At 31.1% G+C, this 26,442-nt stretch overlaps 1 protein-coding gene across 1 annotated transcript in view; it reads right to left on the bottom strand.

Moving 5' to 3' along the window:
* LOC118202857 (mitogen-activated protein kinase kinase kinase kinase 5-like) overlaps nt 1-26,442 on the bottom strand; it is an 82,157-nt gene that overhangs the window by 40,336 nt on the left and 15,379 nt on the right. Inside the window, exons 4-9 of the mRNA XM_085818310.1 lie at nt 19,818-19,882; nt 8,091-8,237; nt 6,649-6,721; nt 6,268-6,462; nt 1,539-1,620; nt 966-1,070 (exon numbers count right to left, since the gene is read on the bottom strand). Coding sequence (XP_085674436.1) covers nt 966-1,070; nt 1,539-1,620; nt 6,268-6,462; nt 6,649-6,721; nt 8,091-8,237; nt 19,818-19,882 — 667 coding nt within the window. The remainder of the gene's footprint in view (nt 1-965; nt 1,071-1,538; nt 1,621-6,267; nt 6,463-6,648; nt 6,722-8,090; nt 8,238-19,817; nt 19,883-26,442) is intronic.

The raw sequence follows: 26,442 nt of genomic DNA, 5'->3' as shown, positions 1-26,442 counted from the left end.
TTAAAGGTTCAAATAAATCACATCACAACGGTTGATTGGAATAATTATGTGTAGGAAGTATGGGTCAATTACTTGTTACCTTATCCTAATATTAAAATTGGTGGATGCAAGAAAATCAAGGGAATTAATGAAATATTATTCTCAAAAAGAAAATTTGCATTGAGCCAAGGTGCAGAGAAATGATTCCCATGAAGAACTATGTTATGATTCATTTGAAGCTGTAGTTCATAAAAGTCAACAGACATTATTAAACCCTAACACCATAAATGAATGAATCATAGTAATAAAAAGAACTATCCATCATGTAGCAAATCCCATTTATGTTAGGAATCCCATCCCAGCGTGAATGAAGGTTGCAGAACTAGTTTGGCTTTTAGCCACATTTGAATTGCATGAGGTGGTAGTTCCGACACAATCTTTCTTAGTGAAGAATAGCTCTTCTTCAAGAAATAAAATAGCCACTTGTTCCTTTCTTGGAATATTCCAAATCATGAAATTAATTGCAATTAAAAAAAAAAAAAATATGTGGCTGCATTTTTAAGAAGGGGATTCCAGGCATAAAAACCGATCTCAGTTTTATCACTGAATTTCAGTAAAATTCAATAGATATTCAGTAAAAGGGAAGAAAACATGAAAAAGAAAATTTAAACTGGGGGTGGGGATGTAAATACAGAGTCAAAGGTGTGTCAAAAGAAATAAGACAATATACTGCTGGAAATATATGGTATGGATTTAATAAAAAAAATATAGAAAAAGTTAATTCTATTTCACACAAGGGCTATGATTATTTTTATATGGTATGGATTTAATAAAAAAAATATAGAAAAAGTTAATTCTATTTCACACAAGGGCTATGATTATTTTTATTATGAAAAGAAATATTTCATTTCTTTGCATTGAAGAATAGAAATCCTCTTTATTTATATATATAAAAAAAAAAAAAAAAAAAAAGTATTTTCACTTACACCATCATCATCAACATCTTCAGGGAATGCAATGTGTGGATTATTTACTTTGTCCAACAGCTCTTTTGCTAAATGTTTACCTAAATTTCCTTGTAAAAATGGATGCTGTAAATGTAAAAAGCACTTAATAACAGCAATCTTAATTTAAAAAACACAACTGCATTTAAAATATAGGTTTCACATATGAATATAATAAAAAAAGAATTGCTCAGATGATTACATTATTTAAATACAGTTTTTTTAAAATTATATCTAGTTTGGTTGCAAACAAAAACAAAATATGTGTAATTAGTTAATTACCTGAATTATATTCCTTAAAGAAGATTAAAACTTAAATATTTTTTATAGAAATACTGTACTGAAGTAAACCAGTAATGATACAATTTAAAATTAGGATGCTTCACAAGGAAACAAGAAGCCATACATTTCCATGTATTATCCAAAATACAGAGAATATAACTAATTCTAAGAATTTAATGTTTGTGGCACTTAAACGAATACGAAGAGAGAAAAAAAATAAAAGTGAGATATATGCATTCTAACAGGAATTTGAAATTATTTAAGCATTATTACCTGCAAAAGCCTTTCTGCAGTAGGCCTCTTCTTTGGATTTTTTGTCAATGCAACTTTAACAAAATGGTGAAAGACTGCTGACCTAATAGAAACATCATAATCAATGTAATTGATGGTTACAAGTGAAAATATTTACTTCAACAGGTAATAAAAATATTTTAACCAAACAACGAAACAATATAATTTATATGGGCCTTAAAAATTTAAAATATATGAGACGAAAGTCCACAATTTAAGCAAAATTGAGAAAATGATGTTGATTGATGCAAGCATTCACAAATTTCAACGTGCAGCCGATAAAAATATTGATAAATCAGAATATCGTAGTTATCATTTAATCTATATTGCATCTACTTAAATAATTGAACATCAGAAAAAAAAGAAAAGGTGTTTTGCAGCATATCATTATTTTATATTCTTAATACAACTACGAAAATACAATACACACAGTACTGACTTTAAAACATAATTTAAAAGACAAACTGCAATAAAAAGCTGTAGATTTATGCAGCATAATTAAGTTAAAAATGTGAGCTCATCTGAAGTGTATAAAACTATCTGGAATTTTATGTACTGTGAAAATACTTTTGAAATATAATAGTCCTAGAATTAAAGCCAATGTATGCAGTTAATAATAACAATAATAAACTTATTCTAACTCAAACCTTTCCTGCAAAAGCATTGTATCAGATTCTGTTTTGCACAAAAAATGATAATTAAATCTCTATACTACGCAGCCACTATTCTCTGATGTATTAGCAATCAAATAACTGCTATTTCCCCATTAACATCCATTACTAGAGAGACGGCTACAAGAAGGGTATGTATGATGTGTACAAAGTGGATTATTTTAGATAGACATGTAAAGCTCTTTGTGACAATAAGTAACTGATTTAATGCTGCAGTATATACAGATATTGCCCTAGACACAAGCCTAGGTACTTACTTATACAAGGGCAACCCACAAACATTCATGCTCTAAAACAGCAAACGTTTGCCACACCATAAAAATTGTATAATATCTTCAAAAAAAAAAAAAAAAAAAAAAAAAAAAAAAACTAATGATCACATGGATTGAACATAAAATCAAATAAGATATTACACAGTTACTAGGATATGGCACAGGATGACATTTTTCAGCTTCAGCATGACCAAAATTCAGAAAAGGCACAAATCAGCTTTACTGACATGTCACCCAGATATACATTTATATAGAAACAAGTCTTTTTTTATATATTTACTTACTTAAAAGAATACACTTCAGTCATTTGTGGTACTGTATATTATATATACTGAAATGCCATACATAAAACTGAATGCATTTCAGGCAGATGTAAAATAATGATTAGGAAAAGGGAGTTAATTTTTTTACATACCACATTAATTAAAGAAGAAGAAAACATTGACTACAAATAAAGAAAAATGCAAAATTCAGAAAACAGACACACCATTAACTGGGTTCAGAAGAGAACATTAAAGATTATGCTACTTTTAATAACAACTTTTTTGTTTTCCCATTCTTAATGGATAAACATGAAGCTATATCACAAGCACTCCAGGACCAAGCAAGCAAAGTATAATTCATACCTCAGTTTGCTTTTATGACCATTCTAATGCAATTTAATATCAAGAATAAGATTTTGCCAAAAATTAAAATTGTGTGTATTAAATTATATTATTTCATTTAAACAAAGTACAGAAAGATTTTTCAAGCAAAGTATAGAAAGACTGCCTAATCTGCATTACAACTGTTTAATCTAATCTGTATACAGTCAAAAGTCTTTAATCCGGACATCCATAATACGGACCTCTAAGCTATAAACTTTCTGCGCATGCGCAAATGCATAATGCATTTACGCATTCTGCACAATTCTGCATTTACGCATTTCTGCACATGCGTGTAATACCTTTAAGCATGCGCATAATACGTTTATGAATGCGCGTTTAATGTATAACGGATAATATAAGCTAAGCTAAAATTATCTAATTATCTATTTCAGTTAATGTTGCAGATTGCGTTTCTCCTTAATCTTCTAATTGTATCCGGCTTATTATATTTTGCAGACTGTTAGAGCAATTTTATAAAAGTAAGCTTGAACTTTTGATTATGTCAAAAAGAATTTCTGATTCTGAAGCTGCCAAAGGATCTACAAAGGGAAAGCATGTTTTGATGTCCATCAAACAAAAAGTGGAATTGCTGCAAAAAATGGATAAAGGCATATCCTTTGCTTCTCTAACCCTCCCAAAATCTGTTTATTAACTTCACGCTGCTCAGCCGGGGAGGGGGGGGGTGCGTCGCGTCACACAATGAACTGGAAGTTGATCTGTCAGCAATATCCTTATCTTCAGGACAGATGTTTTTATTTTATTCGGCTTATGATTCCTTACTAAATGCAGTATTTCATCTCGATGTACTCCGTCTTTGATAAGATTTAAACCAAACTCCTCATCATTATAAATATCTCAAATACACATCAAATAGTTTTCTGGTTGCAATTTTCTAATTTCGACTAAGTGTACTGTATGCTTTACACATGCGCGCGTTGAAAGAAATGTTTCATAAAGTAAACAAATAAATATTAAGCTTTTTTTTGTAAATTTTGATACCCTTTAGATCATAATTGCTCTTTATTTCATAAATTACAGTTTCATATTTTTAATTGTATAATTTCTGTATGCCATCTTACCAGATTTAAACTGATGATCTATAATCGTCGTCCCGACGAGTCCGGATTAAAGACTTTTGACTGTATAGCTATTGACTCTGCCTAATCTCCATTCCAACTTTGGTCAAAAATTGTGCATGAAAGCATAAGTAAGTTTTTAGACTGCAAAAATAACCACACTGTTACAATATAATTAAATAATTCTACATAATTTTTATTTGATTAAATGAATTCCACTCAAACAAATAGAACAATTTTTGAGAATAAGCACTCTCTTACATCCCCCCTCCCAAAACTGTAGCATGTCGTCACTGATACATATTTTAGGTTCACATCCCCATTTTGGAGATATTTAATGCCATTAAATCACCATCTGATACCATGGAAGAGCTCATATTAGTGATAATGATCCCCAGTCCTTTTTATGTTCCACATTCAAAAGAACTGTTTGACTAGTATTAACACTCCCATAAAAATGAAACAAAGAAAGCAAATCGTATAACTCACTAAATCCATGAAATTTCTGAAGTATCAACGCATTGTTTAATAATGCTCTATAGAGTATTTAAATGGCTTATGCTTTATAGATATTTTTATATATACTTTAATTACCTTATTCTTGTTTAAATGCATATTTTACACATTTTATTTTCATTACTCACCATTTTATGACTTTTAACATTATACATCTGAAAACTAAATATATTACTTAAAATTCTCTTTTCGTATGAAAAATTTAAAAACAGGGATCTACACACAGTCCTACGTTACATTCCTTGAACTCGTAATAACTCATTTGCCGTTTTGGAGGATTTTTCCGGGAATGTGAACAAACGAAGCATCGTCGTCTCATTTTCTAATCAGTCTCTTCTGAACAAAGTTTTGGAAAATGTCTTTCAGTTAATCTTTCAGAATCAATATCAGAATATCAGAATCAATATCTGAAATATTTTGCATTATTTCTGCTACTTCATGCTCTGTTAAACATTTTCGACTCTAACAAGATCTAATTATTTCCTAAAAACTGAACTGCATTAACACTGTGTTTATATCTTTTGCTTCATTTCGAAATACCAAACGCTTTAGCGAAAATAAAACTTCTCTACTTACAATAAACAACTATCACATGCGAATTTAAAGAGACGTCATAAATCACGCCATTCGGAAACATTTATTTCAGCTTTTGTTTATGTAATCTAAAACATGTGTATGTGAGTCATGCTTCTCTCATTTCAAGTAGAAGGTCTAATGTACATGTATCTGAAACCATATGGACATACAGTGCCATCTTGTGGCAGAAATTATAGTTTTTAAAATGTTCCAGGACACTGGCACAAGTACGTGACAGTTGGGACTGAACGGGAAAATGCTCTGACACGCCAGCGTGTCGGCCGGGAAGTGAGTGTGTTCATTGCTGGCACGTAGACGTGACAGTCGGCGCGAAAGGGTTAAGCAATAACAAATCACAGTACATAAATTTTGAACCAAACAAAGGCCCACAGTATTTCAAGCTGAGTTAAAAGGTGCTTAAAGATAAAAGATACTTCCCTAAAGACAGTTACCTGATCATTTATTAGTTATCAGAGAATTTCCCATTGAAATAATAACATCTTCCTCATCGTTTCCCACTTATGTCATTCACCCTCCTTCATACAGAAGGAATAAAATTAAATTTTTGCATAGTTTACTCTTTAAAACTGTGTTTATATCTTTTGCTTCATTTCTTCTGATTTCCATTGGTTCCATAATTATCTATGGTCAGAAACAAATTACTCCATTTGACATTAATTCCTATGGGAGAACTTGTTTTGGTTTAAGAATATTTTGGCCAACACACAGCCTTCAAAAACGAATCGAATTTGCGAACCGAAGTTTCATTGCACATGGGTTAACATATGTTTAACTAATCTTTAATAAGAATAAAGCAATTCTTCAATTTTATTAAAATGAATTTAATAAAAACCAAACACTGAAATAGTATGTAATGAAAATGGTTCTTAGCTACTTGTTAATCCAATCTTTCTTTTATTTTAGACTATTTTAACAAGATTAAAATACAATACCATTTGACTTTGTCACTTAATGTGGGTGGTTTGAAGCCAGATTTAGACATTAAGAAAAGAGCTCTCATAGGATGGAGATCAAACATTGGAGGCTGGAGTTCTGCAAGCTCAATGGCTGTTATTCCCACAGCCCAGATATCACACTGTTGATTATATCCACCTTTTCTTTCAACAGCTGCTACTTCTGGAGCCATCCTAAAAAAATGCATTACTTTTTGTTTAACAATTGATTATTGCACAATTTTAAGCAGATATAACCTCATTTTAATACTCTAACATAAGCACATAAAGCAAATATATATTTAACATATGAGAAGTTTTCTCATGTTAATATATTTATTTGCTGATATAAAGCACAAGAACAGGGAGAAAATACATTACCAATAAGGTGTTCCGATAAAAGATTTTCTTTTGCTGATAGTGGCAGTGATTTGTGCAGATACTCCAAAATCAGCTAGTAAAACATAGGTTTAGAAATTATTAACACAAATGCAACAATGTAGAGAATGTATACTAAATAACTTGAATATATATGTAATTTCAGTACAATCAATACTAATAAAAATCATTATATATACATAAAAAATTAATAATACAGATTTTAAAACTATATTGTGGATCAAAAATTAAAAAGTAATAATCACAAGTAACACATAATTTCAACACAATCGTTATTAAATTCATTTAATAAAGATCAATGTACATACGTAGAAAAACTACTAAACACAAGTATTAAAATTATATTGTGGATCAAAAATTAAATAGTAACAATGGCTCAGCATAGTTAAGCATAGAAGGCTATATGCCTAGGAAAGGACACACTCATAAAAATTACTTTTGAAAGAAAACTGGCTCTTATTTTTTCAGGTATGGGAAATGAAAAAACACGCATGCATTCTCATTTCATTAACTTTGGAGAAAATTTTGAGTCTTTCATAGTTTTAGCCAATAGTGGACCAGTAAGGAAAACTCTTTATTAGTTTCTTCTTATTATCTTGAAATGTTTTTGTTTAAACTTAATGCCAAATAAAGGTTGACTTTTAGTTATTAATTATGCTCAGCACAGTGTACTGAATTACCGTATTTGAAGGCATATAAGACGCACTTTTTTTCCTAAATTTGGTCTCAAAAAAGCTACCTGCATCTTATACGTGAAGGACACAGGTTAACTTTCAATACTGAATGCTATTTTTAGCTCGGATAAAGGTCTAGACACATATAACTTTTTCTACATCTACATGTGTATGGCCTTCTAAATAAGGGTGCATCTTATATGCTGTCAAATACTGTAACTGTTTTTTGAGCTCAATGAACCAAAAAAAAAAAAAAAAATACTTACCTTTAAACAAAATAAATGTATAAATAAATATACTCTAAATACCCTTAAAACAAAATATAAGATTCAACTAAATCGCTTCAATCATATTTTACTTTCATTCCTCCTTCATTTCACATGCTAAGAAATGCAATATATATATATATATATATAGGAGTTTCAGTTTGGGTAATAAAATTTAATGATTTGTATCACTGCGGCACTCAACATATTAAGAAAAATTAAAATTTCCCTTTCAAGATCAATAGCTTACATTTAAGAGAAAACTGCATTCCAGTTTAATATTTTAGCTCACACAACAGATCTGTGACAGGTCTTTATGGCAAGTGAATATCAAAAGTCAAAGATATGAATTACCTGCATTTTATAACAAATACAAATCTAATTTTCCTTCCATTATAGCATACAGCACACATTCATGTATGCAGGTACAAATTATAACAAAATAAAACACATAATTATACTAAAATACAATCAAGTAATATACCTAGTTTAATATCTCCATCGTCAGTGAGTAAAATATTTGCTCCTTTAATATCCCTGTGCATCATTCCAAGAGAATGAAGATATTCCAGACCTTTCAGAGTTTCTCTGCAGCTATATGCTATTTGTAGCTCAGATAATGGTCCAGTAACTAAAACAAAAGTTGAAAATTTACAAAGGGGTTTAAATACCTTTATAAAATTAAATATCAAATAGGTCATTCTGAAAATTAGCATTGCCAAGTAACAAACACATCAAGTTTATCTTCAGTGTGTCACACACTTGCCAGTTTTTCCAAACATTTTATCAAGTTAAGTGTCTTAATGGAATTCTTGAAAATAACAGAATGTACATGGGTATTCTTCTAAACTTTTTGAATAAGAACTCCAGTTTTATGGACAGACACGTTTATTAATGATTATGTACATTGCGCAAAAAAAAAAAAAAAAAAAAAAAAAAAAAAAAAAAGTAGACAGTTCTATATCTCCCGTTCTACTGGGCGAAATTCAAATTGCATTTTTTATGTCTTGAAAGCATGACTTAGGATATATATTAGATTTAAATATAGCATCATTCTAACATAGGTATTTTGACACAAAATCGGACTTTTTATGAAATGACATGCCATTTTTTTTCCATATTTTGATTGTATGACTCCTTATTTGCCAGACTACCAAGTTTTGTAAAAATCGCACGAGTAGTTTTTAAAAGATTAGCTCTCAAAATTTTAGCTCCTCAATGTTAATTGAATTTGGTATACATTTATTAACATTTCATTTTTTATTAAACCTTTTTTATTCTTCCTTTCACATTTCAAAATTTAAGTTCACTACAAATAAAATTCTCCCATTTTGTATGATTTATTTCTTAAATTTGTATTAAATAATTTTTATAAATTTTTTGAAAAAAATTGTGAACTATCACCTATAAAATTTTTACCATCATCTTAAAGTAGGTGTATTTCTTAGCATACCTGCAAAAAATTAGACTTTTTTATTCAAAATTTTCTAAGATATAGACGAATTTACATATTTGCGCAGTCTGAAATTTGGCATCTTTTTTTGAGCGATAATAACGCCAAATGTGGTTAATGGATTTTGTTACAGTGAATTGCCACAGCTATTTTTTACCTCAAATTTCAAATAAATTTTTATGGAGAATTAATTGTATGAAATTTTTTTCCTCAATGACACGTAATAAATATTTATTAAAACTATATGAAAAGTTATTTTTTTAAATTATAGATGATATCATTCAAATTTTTAACTATTTGTTTTAAAAAAAATATTTGTAAGAGCACATTTTTTACCTTCGTCGTGTTATCGTCTGCTACTTTAACTTGATTCAAATTTAATTGTCTAAAACTGAGAAAAGTCTGCTTGATATTTATTTTCACAATTTTTTAAGCAAACAAGACATTGACACTTTGGGTCACATCCCAGCTTTACAAAACATATATATAAACATAAAGTTTTACATTAACTCTCTGAGCGTTATGACCGGCTTTATCCGGTCATCAGAAGTTTTGCTACTTGGCATATACAGTCAAAAGTCGTTAATCCGGACTCGTCGGGACTTCGGTGATTCCAGATTATCGATTTTTCCAGATTATTGATCATCAGTTTAAATCTCGTAAGAGGGCATGCAGAAATTCTAAAATTAAAAATATGAAACTGTAATTTATGAAATAAAGAACAATTATGATCTAAAGGGTATCAAAATTTACAAAAAAAAAGCTTAATATTTATTTGTTTACTTTATTAAACATTTCTTTCAATGTAAGTTGTTTAAGTTGCTTCGTTTTATATGATAATACTTTCTCTTTAATTTTATAAACAGACAATTTCTTGTTCAGTTACAAAGTTCCACTGTTCAAGTAATTGCTGTGCCGAGAATACCGACTAACTTGTCAATCGAAAATTTTTTCGTTTGTCACCTTCTTCATGTCTTTATCCATTTTTTGCAGCAATTCCACTTTTTGTTTAATGGACATCGAAGCATACTTTCGTTTTTTAGATCCTTTGGGAGGTCCAGCATCAGAAATTCTATTTGACATAATCGAAAGTTCAAGTTTACTTTTATAAAATTGCTCTTACTGTCTGCAAAAAATAATAAGCTGGATCCACTTCGAAGATTAAGGAACAACGCAATCATCAACATTAACTGAAATAGATAATTAGATAATTTTAGCTTATACCGTCCGTTATACATTAAACGCGTATTCGAAAACATATTCTGCGCTTGCGCACACGCATATGTGCCGTCGTAAAGGTCTTACGCGCACGCGTAAATGCCTATGCGCATGTGTCAACTCGGCGCAATCGCAGAAAGTTTTTAGCTTTGAGGTCCGGATTATGGGTGTTCGAATTAACGACTTTTGACTGTATTACCTTATAATTTAATATATTTTGCTTTCTTACTTTCTTTAATAATGTAAATATCATCTTAATGAATGTAAGTTTATGAAAATATGGACTAAAATAAGTAATTAAACAAAATCAATTTTTGGACCTTTAAACTTTATTTATAGTTAAAATGTCTATAAGCTGTCTTCAGCTGAAACACATTTAATGGAACTGATATTTTAAAAAATTTGACAAGAATGCAAAATTTATGTAACAATCTAAAAATCTTAATTTTCTTGTGTCAGCACTGAAAACAAATGTAGAAGGAAAGAAGGAAATTGGGGGGGGAAGCAAAAATTGAAAGTGGAATCTACTTCAAGGAAGTTGGGTGTTCAAAGAGAAAGCACTTGGACGTGTACACCAGCAAATAGCAGCAATTGAGTTTGTGCTAACAGAAAAGACAAAAACGATATCAATGCAGATTAAAGTGAAGAGCGACTGATTTTCGACTATATGGTTGTATAAATTTAATTTAATTCACAGAACATCATACAGTATCATAAACGGAGCATCCCATAATTCAGTTGAATTATTTCAAAATTCCAGAATTTATCCAGTGACGTTTCCAGCTAAAGACACTGATGAAACCGGTCTTTCCTTTCATCTCACGCCTTCAAAATGCTTAGCCTGTAATGACTTTAATGTCTCTGACAAAATACTGATGAAATGGATTGATTTGGATTATTAAGTTAAGGCAAAGCTGGGTTATCTGCCTTAAAGGAGGAATGCCTTCATGAAAAACTTTCTAAGCGAAACCAGCTCGTATACACAATACACGTGAGAAAAACCACAAAAACACCCATGCAACCAGCCCATTCACCAGTATTCGAAACCCGAAATTCGAAAGTATTCGAAAGTGAAGTACCAGTATTCAGCGACTTTACCGGTCGGCCGTTTGTGGGCCCTTTTGAAATGGAAGGCGATAAATTTATTTAAAATTAATATCAGAAATACCAATATGTTTCGAAAAGTTGGATACTTTTAAATATACTTGCAGAATGCCTGGAAAAAAAAAAAAAAGAGCAAGCCATTAAGAAGAAAAAGTAAATTTTTACCTAAAATTTATTATTTTTTTAATTTAATTTTATGATATTTGAATCTTGTGATTTCAAAAATAAAATATATGACTAAAATGTTAATAACATTTAAAGAAATTGAATATAGGATGATAAAATTGTGTAAAGCAATGAGCACAATGATAAAACCGTTTAAAGCAATGTATGCAAGTTATCCTAAATTAAAATGTAGGATATATATCTCTCTTATTTATGTATCTTTTCTGAATGGAACATTGAAATATGTGTTAACTGTGCTTTACTGCATTTTCTCTTTTAATACATGCAGTTTTCAAATGCATCATAGTCTGGGTAACAAAGTATTCTTCCGAAAGAAACGCAATTCAAATAAATAAAATCAAATTCTGGAAAATTTATATTAATAAATACATTTAAAATGTGTAGTTCAGATGAATGAATAGAAAATTTTAAAACAATTATCTGAAAAGACAATGCAACACAAAAAATTAAAATAAAAGTTAAAAAATTCAAAAATTGCTTAAAATAATAACTATGACTAAAAATATAGTATAAAGAAAACTATTTGAAAAAAATAATAAACGATCAAGCTTTATTTGAACCACACAGTTAGAAAAATAATAAATAATGAGTAAATAGAAATTTTTAAAACAGTTATTTGAAAGAAACCATGCAACTAAAACAATTAAAACTCGGAAAAGAAAAAAAAAATATTTTACAATATAAAGAACATTATTTGAAAGAAAGAACAATGTGACTTTTTTCCCTCTCACGCACAATGTTAAAAGGAAAACTATTCTTGGCACAAACTGAAAAAACAGTGGCAGTATAAATTTTTTAATTTCTCCGTAAATTTCGCACCAAAATTTAATAGTTAGGCATAATTTGAGTCATAGAATCAAAATATGTAAAAAAATTGGTATGTTATTTCAGAAAAAGTCCGATTTTGTGTCAAATTACCTATGTCAGAATAGTGCTATAGATAAATCTAATATAATAATATAAATCTAATATAATATATCCTAAGTCGCACTTTCGAGACTTCGAGACATGAAAAACGAAATTTGAATTTTCAATCGGCCTAGTAGAATGGGAGATATAGAACTTTCCCCCTTTTTTTGTATGCAGTGTACATAGGGTGGTTAAGATATACGAGGGCTATCCAGAAAGTAGATTACGTTTTGGAATAAAAAAATAAACAAAGTATAGGAAACAAATTTTATTATATACAGATGAAAGCCACACTCAAATACTACTTTTCTACATAGTCACCATACAAATTAAGGCATTTATCGTAGCGATGTACGAGCTTGGAAATTCCTTCGTCGAAAAATTCGGCCGCCTGCGCCTTCAACCACTTCGTTACCTCTTCTTGCAGCTGTGCATCGTCATCAAAACGCTGCATAGCCAGCCACTTCTTCATTGCTGGGAATAGGTGGAAGTCGCTCGGTGCCAGGTCGGGACTGTACGGCGGATGAGGAAACAACTCCCACTTAAAAGATTCAAGAACTTTACGAGTGACATTTGCCGTGTGGGGCCGGGCGTTGTCGTGAATCAACAAGATCTTAGAGCTCAACATTCCTCTGCGCTTGTTTTGAATTGCTCTTCTGAGTTTTTGGAGAGTTTGGCAATACCTTTGAGAGTTTATTGTAGTGCCTCTTTCCAGGAAGTCCACCAAAATTACACCTTTTCTGTCCCAAAAAACAGTCGCCATCATCTTCCTTGCCGACATTGTTTGCATGCATTTCTTGGGTTTTTGGGGAGAACTTGTGTGCCCCCACTGCATTGATTGCAATTTCGTTTCACAGTTCACATGTTTCACCCATGTTTCGTCACCAGTAATGATGCGATCGAGTAAAGAGTCACCATCCTTATGGTAAGCATCCAAAAAGTTCAACGCTGCAGCCATTCGCTGATTTTTGTGGTCCTCTGTCAAGATTTTTGGAATCCATCTTGCACAAAACTTGTGGTAACCAAGCTTTTCGCTGACGATTTCGTGCAACAAACTTCGCGAAATTTGTGGAAAACTCAAAGAAAGTTCCGTTATTGTGAAATTTCGATTTTCACGGACTTTAGCATCGACTTTTTCGAGAAGTTCGGCGGTCACTATGCTGGGTCTCCCACTTCGATCTTCGTCGTGAACATTGGTTCGGCCATTTTGAAATCTTATGACCCACTGATGCACTCCACCTTCAGTGATAATGTTGTCCCCATACACTTCACGAAGCTGCCGATAGATTTCTATCGGTTTACAGTTTTTTGCAGTCAGAAACCTTATTACTGAGCGCACCTCGCGGGATTTTCAATTAACGCAGACATTTCAAACCGTCACAGTATCTGAACGGAGCACAGCACGAACCTCTCACTAGCACGGCTAGATGCAGACTGAGCTGCGCAACGCTCTGACCCCAAGATGGCCGCGCTAGCCCCACCCCTAGCAGACACAGACGGAAACGTAATCTACTTCCTGGATGGCCCTCGTATATAGAATACATTGAAGAAGTAGATGTGTTTCGAACTAATGCCCCCACACCTAATTAGAATCAATAATATATTTCACTTTCCAATGATGTCACTTCTTATTTGAATTACTGCTACACCCAAATAGTTCTGAGACCATCTGCATATGACCCGGAATCTAGCTCCCCCGTGACTATCTTTTAGCTATGAAACTCTTCCTCGATTTGCATGGCAGGTGACACACTGTCCTTGACGAACATGGTCCTAGCATCCATCAGTGACTCCAACATAATCTGTTGGCGGGGATGGGATGCATAATGCATCCCATCCCCACATGTTCCATCCACATGTGCATTATGCATGAAGTTAATAATATTCTAAATTCTCCCTCTAATGTTTGTGTGTGTGCTTCTCAGACATACCTTTAAATATACTGCACAACAAAGTCATTAAGCACATTGTAAGCAAGTTAAAAATTTATAACAGATTAATTTGTTATATTTATTTAATGCAAGAGAAAAATCATTCATCAAAATCTCACAGAAATAAAACCCTATAATGAATAAACTGAAATCCACAGAAAAACAAGAAAAGCTTGCAAAAATTTAGGATCACTTGTTTTTTGTTATATAACAGTTTCTAAATATATAGACTACAAGTATTAAACCGAATATTGTTAATGAAACTTGAGATAAAGTCTATGTAGATGATCAGCATAATTTTTTCCTCTTCAAATGATAAGTAGAGCAGAATTACACTAATATGAACATTTAACCCATACAAAGGCAAGTCTAACCTAAGAGGAGGACATACATTTCAACAATTTAAACTTAATTTGTTGTTATTAACTTGGTCAGGATTGAAACTTAAAAACTTGGTCAGGATCGAAATATGCACATATAATGTAAATAAACAAACTGGTAAACAATATGAATGTGTACTTATGAAGCAAATAAATGAATGTATACTCAGGAAGCAAAAAATAAATATATATATTCAATGAGAACTACAGATATATTTAAAAAAATTAATTCTTCACACTGACAATTTTTTATCAGTATAGTCCCCTTCCTTTGGGAGAATGCTTTCCCATTTATGCTATTCTCCAGTTTGCAAGATAGTCAGCTTTATTTGCAGCAACATCTTTTGACTGAGAATACTGGAAAAGAAATGTGAATATTCCAAACCTCGCATGTTATCAGCAGTACAATATTGTCTACTTCTTCATCACTTGCTAAAGATATCTTTTCCCTACTGTTCTGTTACTGCTTTAATGATTTTCATTGCTAGACAGTTTATCATCATATTACTTTATTATTATAACTGCAAAGAAATCAGCATTGATTCTTTGCAGAATATCACATTTAGCTATGTCTGTTATTTGTAATATATTCTTCAGAAAAGATGGCATTTAATGTTATTTTTATCTTTTTCAACCCTCAAATAATGGGGAACAACTGACAACAGCTGTAGATAACTTCCTATAAAAATGGCTGAAGCTTTGGAACTACTTAAAAAACATTCACATTAAGAATTTTGTTTTATTAAACTGTATTGATTATATGGATTTGAAAATAATGGATTTTTCAAAGCTTAATGATAGCTTGATTAATTAGTTAAAGCACTGAAATTTAGCTATATGAAGGGGGAATCTTTATTACTTGCTGAACAAAGATATTTGCAGAATGGGCCAGGCATCCATGAACAATACTTACCATTTTTATTTACAAAATCATTTACCTAATATGATCCCCTGCAATATCACACAGCACCTGGATTTTTTAGATTTATCAATGATTAAGAGCAAAATTTTCATCACAATTTGCTCCATCTGAACAAAATTAGATTCATCACAATTTGCTCCATCTGAACAAAAACGTAAAACTTGGAATGTTTTTCATCAGGGCTATCTTGTCTTCAATAATGGAGACAGCTGGAAATTGAATACAAAAAAAAAAAAAAAAAAAAAAAAAAAAAAATCTATACCAGTTCTATATATTCCTACCAATTCATTTCCAATCCCTTACTTTTTATTCTGCTCATTTAAAATGTGATGCCTTGACGTTTTTTCATTAACCCTCCTTCAATACATCAATAGCACTCAATATTCTTTTCTGCCATTTCTATTTCATTTTCTCAAGGAAACAACTCATCAGTTGCCTTATTTATCAGTTACATTTGTTTAAACCATTTGAGAAGTGCAAACTTAAGGTCTGTCTTGAAAACTTTTCCTTGAGCTTAGAATCTCACATCTCAACACTGACAAAAAATATTTTTCATCACATTCAAACAGAACTGAGTAGTACAAAGAAGTACTTTGCAAATACTGATCTGCTTTCATATACTCTCAATGAATTTGACAATTTTTACTTTTTTTCTAAGAGACACTACTTTCTTTTGATCAGAATGTTTCAGCAACATGAACCAAAAATTAAAGTAGGCAATGAGAGACAGCAAATCTCAAATTAAATAAGAGCATTACTTTGATATGTAGCACACTCTAGATTTGGTTTCTTACCTTATAGGAAATATCTAAGTTACCAAGAGACATTCTAGTTCCTCTATCCAAGAAAAGCTAGATCAACAAACACTCACACTGACCAATAAATCATAATTTTAGTTTTATGCAACCATATCCTCTCCTTTCATGGCCACAAATACAGAACAATCTAAAATCCGGACCTCCGGATCACCACCAAATTTTTTCCTCATGCTTTAAATTTGCCATAATACAACAGGTGGAGAGTCTCAATTCTTAATTTTACTTTGGCACTGATGCCAACCTGGGGAATCATTATTTATTAGTCATTATATATTAATTCTGTTTTGGCATTTTGTATTGGTTCATTATACACAGTGTTTCACTTTTCAAATTGTTGCCATTAAATATTAGAGCCCGGCATGATATTTAAAGAAATTAAACAATGAAAAATCTGCACAAATGTATCTATGGCTCTTGAATTGTGAAAAAAACCTAGAGACATCAAAGTTTGAAGAATGCAGTCCTTCACCAAATTTGAGCATCTGGAAGCCCAAATTTGGAATTTTTAAAACTTTAATGAATTTTTGATTAACAAACTCAATGATTTAAAAGTGTTCCATTAACATCCCGTGCATCTTCAAGTACGGATATTTTATGCGCGAGGTTTCTTCACATTTTATGTTGGTAACGTAGCATCACAAAGACATTACAATGTCAAACGGTATTTTGTGTCGATAGACTTTGATCGTCTGTATCACTTTTGAAATCCCATTTTGAATCCCCCATGCAAAAAATGCCCCTTTGGGCATAACATAAAATTAAAAGCCTTCAGATTTAATTTTTTTTTTTTTTTTCTATTCTTTCAGCATCCTAAGATTATTGACACACTACAGCTTGAAAAATGACTCACACAGTGATGTCTAAATATTTTTAGCCCAAAGCGCATAAGCCCAGAAAAGCTATTAATTTCATTTTGGCATTTTGTGGTGAAAACTTTAAATGTCAGTTCACTTTTCAAATTGTTGCCACCAAATATTATCGCCCTATGTTATATTTAAAGAAATTAAATAATGAAGAATCTGCATACACTTATATATGTGTTCTCACATTGTGATAAAATAACAGTACCTAGAGCCATCAAATTTTGAATAACGTTTTCTTCCACCAAATATGGGCATCTGGAAAGACCTAATTTGGAATTTGAAATTTGTTTTATTATTGATTTCATATTTTGTAACACTTCAACAAATGTTTTATTAACTAACTAAATGATTTTGTGCAATCACAAAACTGTATGGGGAAAAAAAAAAATTACCTCAAGCATGCAAGACTGTGTATCGGAAATGGCTTAAGTGCAAAGAACATTTAATAAATTAAGGTAACACACAAAAGGTTAAAAAAAATAAAAGTCCCTTTGGGTGTAATGTAAAATCTAAAAGCTTTCAGATTTTTTTTTAAATTTTTGTTTAATTTTTAATATTAGTAATTGAATACTAAACAGCATGGTACCATTTTATGTTGGCATTATGCTTGGTGACAATTACAGACTTCAGATAACTGTTGTGAAGTGTTGAGTATGCTAATCAGGAAAAATTTAAGAGAAATTTCTCTGCATGTGCAAAAAATATGAATTTGAAAATGATACTCATAAGCCAAAAGATTACAGTTAGTGCTATCTGAATTGGGAATAAATGATTTGTTATTCAATTAAGCTCAGAATCAGTAGTAGCTGGTAGGGTCCCACAGGGCAGTAGAATTTAGGGTAGACAAAATTTTTAGAATTTAGAGAAACTCCAAGCAACAACATGAAAGGATGGCAAAATCTTTAGAGTTTAGGGAAGGCACTGGGACATAATTTAGAAGTGTCGAAATTTTTAGAACTTTAAAGATTTTTTTAGATTTACACTGTACTGGGCTACAAAATGTCTAGCATCAGCCCTGGATAAGTATATGTGTAAATTTAATTATTCAGGACTCAGATAAGTCTTATGTATACGCAGTAAATTGTCATAAATGTAATAAATGACTACACTTATATAATTCAGACTTAATCAACATGCGATAGAAGAAAGACAAAATTTAACAGAACAACATTATTATATTCACTAATCTTATGATACATTGCAAATAGTGTGTAGTGGATGTTAGCTAAGTTTTAGGTTGATAGCTATAAATTTGAAGGTTTTCAGATATCAGAAAGAAAAAGGGATATTTTTCCAATTAATCAAATTTGTGAAGTAGTAGTCATAAGTAAAGATGATATAATAGAAGTTGTTCATTGTGATGAACAATGCTCGAATCATCAGTCAACTAATGCACAGCAAAATCTGGAGTATGGTTCTAAATCCAGATAATATTGCTGCCAATAGTGAAGAGAGTGACAGAGAGGTTGTTGAGAATAAAAAATTTCGATCGACAATTAAGTGCGAATTCTCAACACAGCAATAACAGGACATGAGAATCATAACATTTTGTAACATAACAAGAAATTATGTTTATCTATAGAATAAAAGATAAAGTATTAGCACAAAAAACATACCATATTAATTAACTTATATCAAAAGAAAACCAGAAAATTCCCAATTCCAGAATTGTCAAAGTCCTGATGAGTTCAGACCTTGATTTGGTTTATTTAATTATGGTAAAGCACTCGAGGGCTATCTGCCTAAGGAGAGGTATGCCTTCGTTGACAACTTTCTAGGGAAAAGTGGCACGTATACAAGTTACACATGGGAAAAACCACAAAAATGCCCATGCAACCAGCCCATCCACCAGGATTCAAACCCCCCAGATCTTGGACTTTGTACTGTATATATAAATAAATAAATAGGGAGTTTGCTTTCAAAAACAGAAAAACACATCACTCAAAACATAATCATGTATCAGGCATCATTCTCCCGGTAGATGGGGAAAAAAAGCATTTTTTTAAGGGGGCAGAGGATTAAATGATAAAATGAGAAGTATATATGAATGATGTCTTTAATAAAGAATGCTTAAGGGGGAAAGGTGCTCTCTAGCAGCAAACTTATCTCACATTGGGGGCTGATTCAACAAGAGTTTACAATTATTTTAATCAATTCTTTATTTAATGAACAATTCACAAAGAACGTTTTTAAAGTATATTACAACATTTATTAAATTTTGCAATGAGCAGTTAAGTACAATGCTGTGTCAACAGGATTGGAATACATAAAGTGAAAGGAATAATACAATACTTAAGTGTTTCTAAATTATTTGTGATAAGAAAATAAACTATCACTCATTATCAGATATATTATATACATTTAACACAATAAAGTTAATAACAATTTTGAACACATTTGTGTCATAAAATAATCAAAGAAACTTACTGTGATAAATATCTTGCAGTGATCCTCCTCCACAGAATTCCATACAAATCCATAATTTATCTCGCCTAAGAAAAATTAGATTTTTTTTTTAAACAACAGGTACAAATCAAATACTTATTTATATAGTTACTATATTTAAGTATATGTCACTAGAATTTACACATAAATTATTAAAATAAGCAAAATGCCTAGTAAATATTTAATCTTTAAAATAGCATAAAAAACTAAGCTTTAACAATCTGCTACATGTAAATTTGATTACCCATGAAGATGGATTTCTAATACCCCAGATCTTGAACTTTTCAATTATGCAAGTATCAGCAGCATTATCATATCAGACGGCCACAACATAATCATACATGTACATTTTCCAGCAGATTAAATTCTCCTATCTAACAATGTCATACTTAAAGTCATTAACTTGCTATTAACATCCGCAATTTAGACATTTGCTTGAATTACCATTTTTCTTGTATATTTTAGAGTATGTTCAGAGTACTGCCACAAAGCTCACCATAGGCATGCAGAGACACATATGCTAGTACACATGGATTACCATACTTTATATTTAACTGTCGCTTTGCTGCACAATATCCACTGGCTATAAAATATAAATATTGGCTATATAGAAGTTGTTTTCCCTCACAAAATTTCTTGTTCCTTATAAAATTATTCTTTTCATGATTATCTTTTAGTACAACAATACTTATGATTAAACAAGATAGCTAAACAAACATTTTTTACCAACGAAGTTCCAATAAGTTGACAACTTTTAATGGTGGCAAGAATAATAAGTACCAAAATTAGCATATAAGAGCATCAGAAACAATTTATACAAAAAATTATTTTATTATCAAAACTGACAAACATTATATAAGTAGACTAGAAGAGAAACACGCTAATGTGACAATCAAAATCATAAAAACAACCTTGTATTTAGCGTAAGTATATTGAAACACTCAATCGATTTAGAGGGCAGCTAAAGGTCCCTCCTCATCAGGAGAAAGAAATACCTAGAAAGAAGAAAATAAAGGGGAAGGAGTCTCAGAAACACCTGGTCCTTATCAGCACTGCACGTGGTTATAAACGGATTTTTAATCAGAGTTACACTGGCCGCCTACTTTTACTGAGCCAGTCTATCTGATCAAACATATAAAGGACAAGAAAAATTAGCAAAGTTAAAAATAGGGAGTGAGGGGCAACTGCACCTTCACACTTAAAATCTGAACTTCGAATAATGGAAAGCAACCACTGAACGGATTTTTATACCCTCTGGTAGTACCAAACGCGAGGAGGTAACGCCATCTATCGGCAAAAATAACTGAATTAAGATTTTAAAGGCATTAGGAAGGACTGGATTGCTCTTCAAATCATTAACTAAACATGCGCTATTTTGAGATGAAATTATTTGATAAACTATCTTTTCGTCTTTGGATTTGGTATGTTGACGACACTTTCGCACTTTTTGACGGTTATAAAGAAGATTTATACGAGATTCTATCTATTATGAATTCAAATGATCCAGTCATCCAATTCACTCTTGAAATTGAATCCAACAATTCCCTCCCCTTCCTTGATATTCTTATAATCCGCAATGAAACTGATTTTAGCACTACTGTGTACCGTAAACCCTTTGCAGTTTGTTTACCACCCCATGCCAAGTCATGCCACCCTGTTAAGCAAAAAATGGCTTCTTTTTACTATTATGAATTATGCGCGCTTAAAAGTTTGTTCCTCTGAATCTTTGCTTACCAATGAACTTAATTATTTGAGAGCAGTTGCGATTGACCGTGGATTTTCTCCCGTGATTATTGATAAAGCCGTCAAAAAAAAAAAAAAATTTTCAGATTCCCATCAAAGAAGACATTCCACTGTTAGAAATAATATCAATGACCTTGTCGTGCTTCCATTTTATCCTTCTGTTAGCTATAAAATTGCACGGATTCTCCAGAAATTCAATTTTCAAGTCGGTTTCTCCCCTATTAATAAAATTCACCCTTCGATTCTAAAAGATTTCGTTTCTGTCTTGAATTCTTGGGGAATTTATAGTATATCATGTCAGTGTGGTTTAAGATATATTGGCCAAAAAAAAAGAGCGTTGAAGTTTCGTATCAAGGAACATGAATCTTATGTCAAAAAAGGGGAAATTAACAAGTCTTCAATAGCGTATCATAGCTGGACGTTTAACCATAATTTTGATTTTGGGTCTGCAAAAATCATCCAAAAGGCTTCTTCCATAGGTGAATTGGATTTTCTTCAGGCTTTTCATATTCACAAAGATTTAGCATGTTTAGTTAATGATTTGAAGTCCAATCCAGTCCTTCCTAATGCCTTTAAAATTCTACTATCTTAATTCAGTTGTTTTAGCCGATAGATGGCGTTACCTCCTCGCGTTTGGTACTACCAGAGGGTATAAAAATCCGTTCAGTGGTTGCTTTCCATTATTCAAAGTTCAGATTTTGAGCATGAAGGTGCAGTTGCCCCTCGTTCCCTATTTTTAACTTCGCTAATTTTTCTTGTCCTTTATATGTTTGATCAGATAGCCTGGCTCAATAAAAGTAGGCGGCCAGTGTAACTCTGATTAAAAACCCGGTTATAACCACGTGCAGTGCTGATAAGGACCACGTGCTTCTGAGACTCTTTCCCCTTTATTTTCTTCTTTCTAGGTATTTCTTTATCCTGATGAAGAGGGATCTTTTAGCTGCCCTCGATATCGATTGAGTGTTTCAATATACTTACGCTAAATACAAGGTTGTTTTTATGATTTTAATCATTATATAAGTATCAAAGATAGCATTTTTGTAAGATAAACTTCCAGACGTAGCTGCTACTTGCAATGTATTCTTGTAAAATACGAGTGATCTCAAATGATGCTATTTCCTCTTTTCAAAACCCAACTGATGATGGCAAACCTTCCAGGTAAATAAAACCTCCTTCCAGGATGACTGAAGCTTTTGCATTACTTGAAGAATACTCATGCCAGGAATTTCAGAGCACTCGGAACACTGTGCCAGAACAGTTAAATAACATAACAGCTTTATTAAGATCAAATTTTGATTCTACAATGCCTTTCAAGTGGGATTTACAAGTTAAGTTTGCCAATATTGTTTTGATCTTGTATAGCATAAAATAACCTGGCTTGTACAGCTTTCTCATTTCTTAAAATGAAACAGTCCTGATCATATTAATAGATTCACTTGAAAGGAATATTCTAAAACTCACCTAGTACTTTGGTATAAGCTTCACAATTTAAATTGAGAATAAATTCAGCTGCTTTAATTTCATATGGTTTTTATCAAAACTAACAGTAATACAAATACAAATTTATAGTTTTATTTGAGAATCATCTGAAAAACTATCAAGAAGTCTTCTGCTCCAAAAAATACGAAATCCAAGCTCTCCAATCAGTTAATATAAGATACTGCAATTAAATTGACAGAGAAATGTTTTCTAGGTTAGTCTATATTTAAGGGTACCCCTTGGATTATCACCAAGTTGCTGTTTCATTTATCACCAAGTTGTTTCATTTATGGTAACCTCAGTGGTTGAATGTTATGCAAACCCTATGAGGACGTGACTGGTTTAATGTATGATAGCGGTGATTTTTGACTGATGAAAAAATATTTGTAAGGCCTTATTTATGTGTTAGATGTTGGTTAGGAAGTATGTAAATTATTTTGTGCTTTACACTGTAAATGCCTGCTGATGGTACAATTAACCTGAAACTTCTCTGTACTTTAGAACCACTGGGAAAGAAAACGTTGATTGACTGACATGTAAAGATTTAAATGGCTTCGTTCACCTCTCAGTAAATTATGCAGGGAGATTTAAGGATTTGGAAACCACAGCTCTTATCAACACTATGGAAGTTATGTGGGGGTGTAATAAAAAAGGATTTTTGAAAGAAATGCCACCGACGGTATGGAGGATATTTTTCGTTTTTACTTTTGTGAATTTATGTGGTGATGGCAATATACAGATTCTAGTTTAGATAATTTTAAATAATTTTTAGATGCTGTTAAGGAATTCTGTGTGTCACATATACAGAGGAAACAGAAATTTTTAAATAAGGTAAGTCAATATGTCCTTTTTACACTTTGTAGATTAGATAACATGTATCTCCATTATATTATTTCTTTGTTTGATTTAAAATACAGTTTATTGAGATTATATAATTTTTGTTTTAATTATATTTTATTGCATTATGTTTTGAATGTCATTTTACTGGGAAGGGTATTGGAAGTAATCAGAAATGGCGTCAATTTTCGCCAAGGGGTACCCTGAAATATATTTTTACCGTTTTCTGTATTATATTCTAAAAACCATTTAAAATAAGAAATAATATGAAAATAGATGACCTACTGCTCCAGTAACAATTTTCTAGTAAAAAAGATAAGATATGGAAAGAAACTAAAATATTAAACTGCAGAAATGGTTACTAGCAATGTCATCCAAATCAGTTAATTTAAAATAACTAAGAGATCTCCTCTTAAAGTCAGAATATCTAATAACAACTTATCAAATGTATACTACCTCAGGTAAAATTACCCTTGATAACGAAATGAGGCTTTCAATACGTAATACAGGAAAATTAGTTAATTATCATCGATCATCATTACTCGTATCTATTAAAAATTACTTAATTATCATCATGATGAGAAATAAAATATCACAAAAATAAATGAAAAACATTGAATTGTAAGTGTAGAAAGATGGCGTGTACTTATTATCAGATTGGTCATAAAATTTATCCATTTAAGAAATACCACAAAATAATATATAATCCCTTTCACCAAAGAATTCACTTTGAGTTGCTTCCGTTAAAGGTACATCTGGATTACGTATCACGAGGTAAACATTTCAAATTCATGCAATTAAAGTAGTCATATTACGATACAAAAACAAATTTATGATGAGAAATATCTTTTTTTTTTTAAATAAATGTAATATTAACATAAAAATTTCACTGATGAGAACCATATTTCTGCACTGATGAACAATTAAATGTCAAGTTAAAAATACCGGAATAAGTTCTAGTTCATTTAAGAAATCTAGTTTATTTTAACAGAACGGAAATGAGAAAATCTCCTAGCAGATCATTACAGTCCAAAAATAACATGGATGAATACAGAGATATTCAAAGATTGATTCAGAACTATATGTGTTCTTAAAGAGATGGATATTTTTTTAAGAGTTACCAGAAAAAGTATTATTATTAGATAATGCACCTTCGCAATCACATGAGACCATTTTAAACACAATGGATGATCTAATGACAATTAAATTTTTATGTAAAAATGTTACCAATTTTATTCAGCCAATGTATCAAAGTGTTGCTGAGAAAGCTAATGATTAAATAAAGTTTCAGAATGGATGCCATACATGGAGTAGCAAAATCTTAGTTGAAAGTAAAACCAATAATGCTGGTTTGATCATGGAGGAAGATTCTTCCTAATACAGAAATTGGAGACTGATCTAATTATGAAAAAATCAAGGCAATAACTGAAGTTGTATGTCAAAAAAAGGTGCTACTTTGGTAGACGGTTAGACGGATTATGGCGAATTTTTTTTTTTTTTTTTTTTTTTTTTTTTGGCAAGCAATACGACTTATGGTAAACCCATTGTTGGACAAGTTATTTATGATACCAATACTTTGTTGTCATTTTATTTAAAAAATAATCAATTTTATTATGCATAAATTCCGTGTTTTAAATATTAGTTATAACTTCTAAATATTAAAAATCAATTTAATTTTGCATTTTTACTTGAAATAAAAATTTTATTGTTTATGATATTTTGTATAATTTATGTTGTGGATGATGTAATCAATGATGTCGCCTTGCTTTAAAAGTAGTTGGTTTTAATATCTATAAATGTATTCTAATGTTTTAAACATTATTTATGGCTGTTAAATACTAAAATACAATTTAATTTTGCATTTTTTTAAATGATTTTATTATGTATGATTATTTAAATAATTTTAATTCTAGGCGTGATTTAATCAGCGCCCTGATTGATTACTGAATATTTGTGCATTGCCGCACCATTTTAAAATTTTATTATTCATCTCTTCAAATTCCTTAGATTTCATTGAAAACGGATATGTCCCTTTCAAAGATTAATGTTGTTATTGGTAAGTAACAAGAATTATTGGTATCAGAATAAAGAAATTGTCCTTTGAGACCTTATTTTGGCCAACCTGGCTTTCCTAATCAAAGATTTATTTATAAATTGCTACAGGGGTCAGAGGAAATTTATTTTAAATTTTTGGAGGAAACCTCGCTAATTGCTTCTTCAATGAAGTGCGAGAAATGTGGATCATAGAAGAAGATCATTAGGAGAGCCGATTCTAAGGACGGGCATATATTGTATTGTGATCACAGTGGAAGAAATAACCACTGTAACCGTAAAAAAAAAAAAGATTAGACATTCCTCTTTTTTTACTGGCAATAAACTAATTGCTGTCATTTTAGCTCTAGCGTACGGAGCGTTCTTATTTACTTATTTTAAAGTATTTAAGTAATATTTTAATTCTTTTAAATGTTGGTATGATGGTTTTTAATTCGACATTCAATTTACGTAATATTTTAATCCAATTAAACGTTGCCACAATGTTTTTATAGGG

Source organism: Stegodyphus dumicola, chromosome 6, assembly GCF_044657685.1.
Source record: "Stegodyphus dumicola isolate Sdum_Otavi_A_Nest chromosome 6, ASM4465768v1".
Lineage (NCBI taxonomy): Eukaryota > Metazoa > Arthropoda > Arachnida > Araneae > Eresidae > Stegodyphus > Stegodyphus dumicola.
The sequence above is the reverse complement of the archived record's forward strand: the minus strand, read 5'-3'. Positions and strand labels throughout refer to the sequence as shown.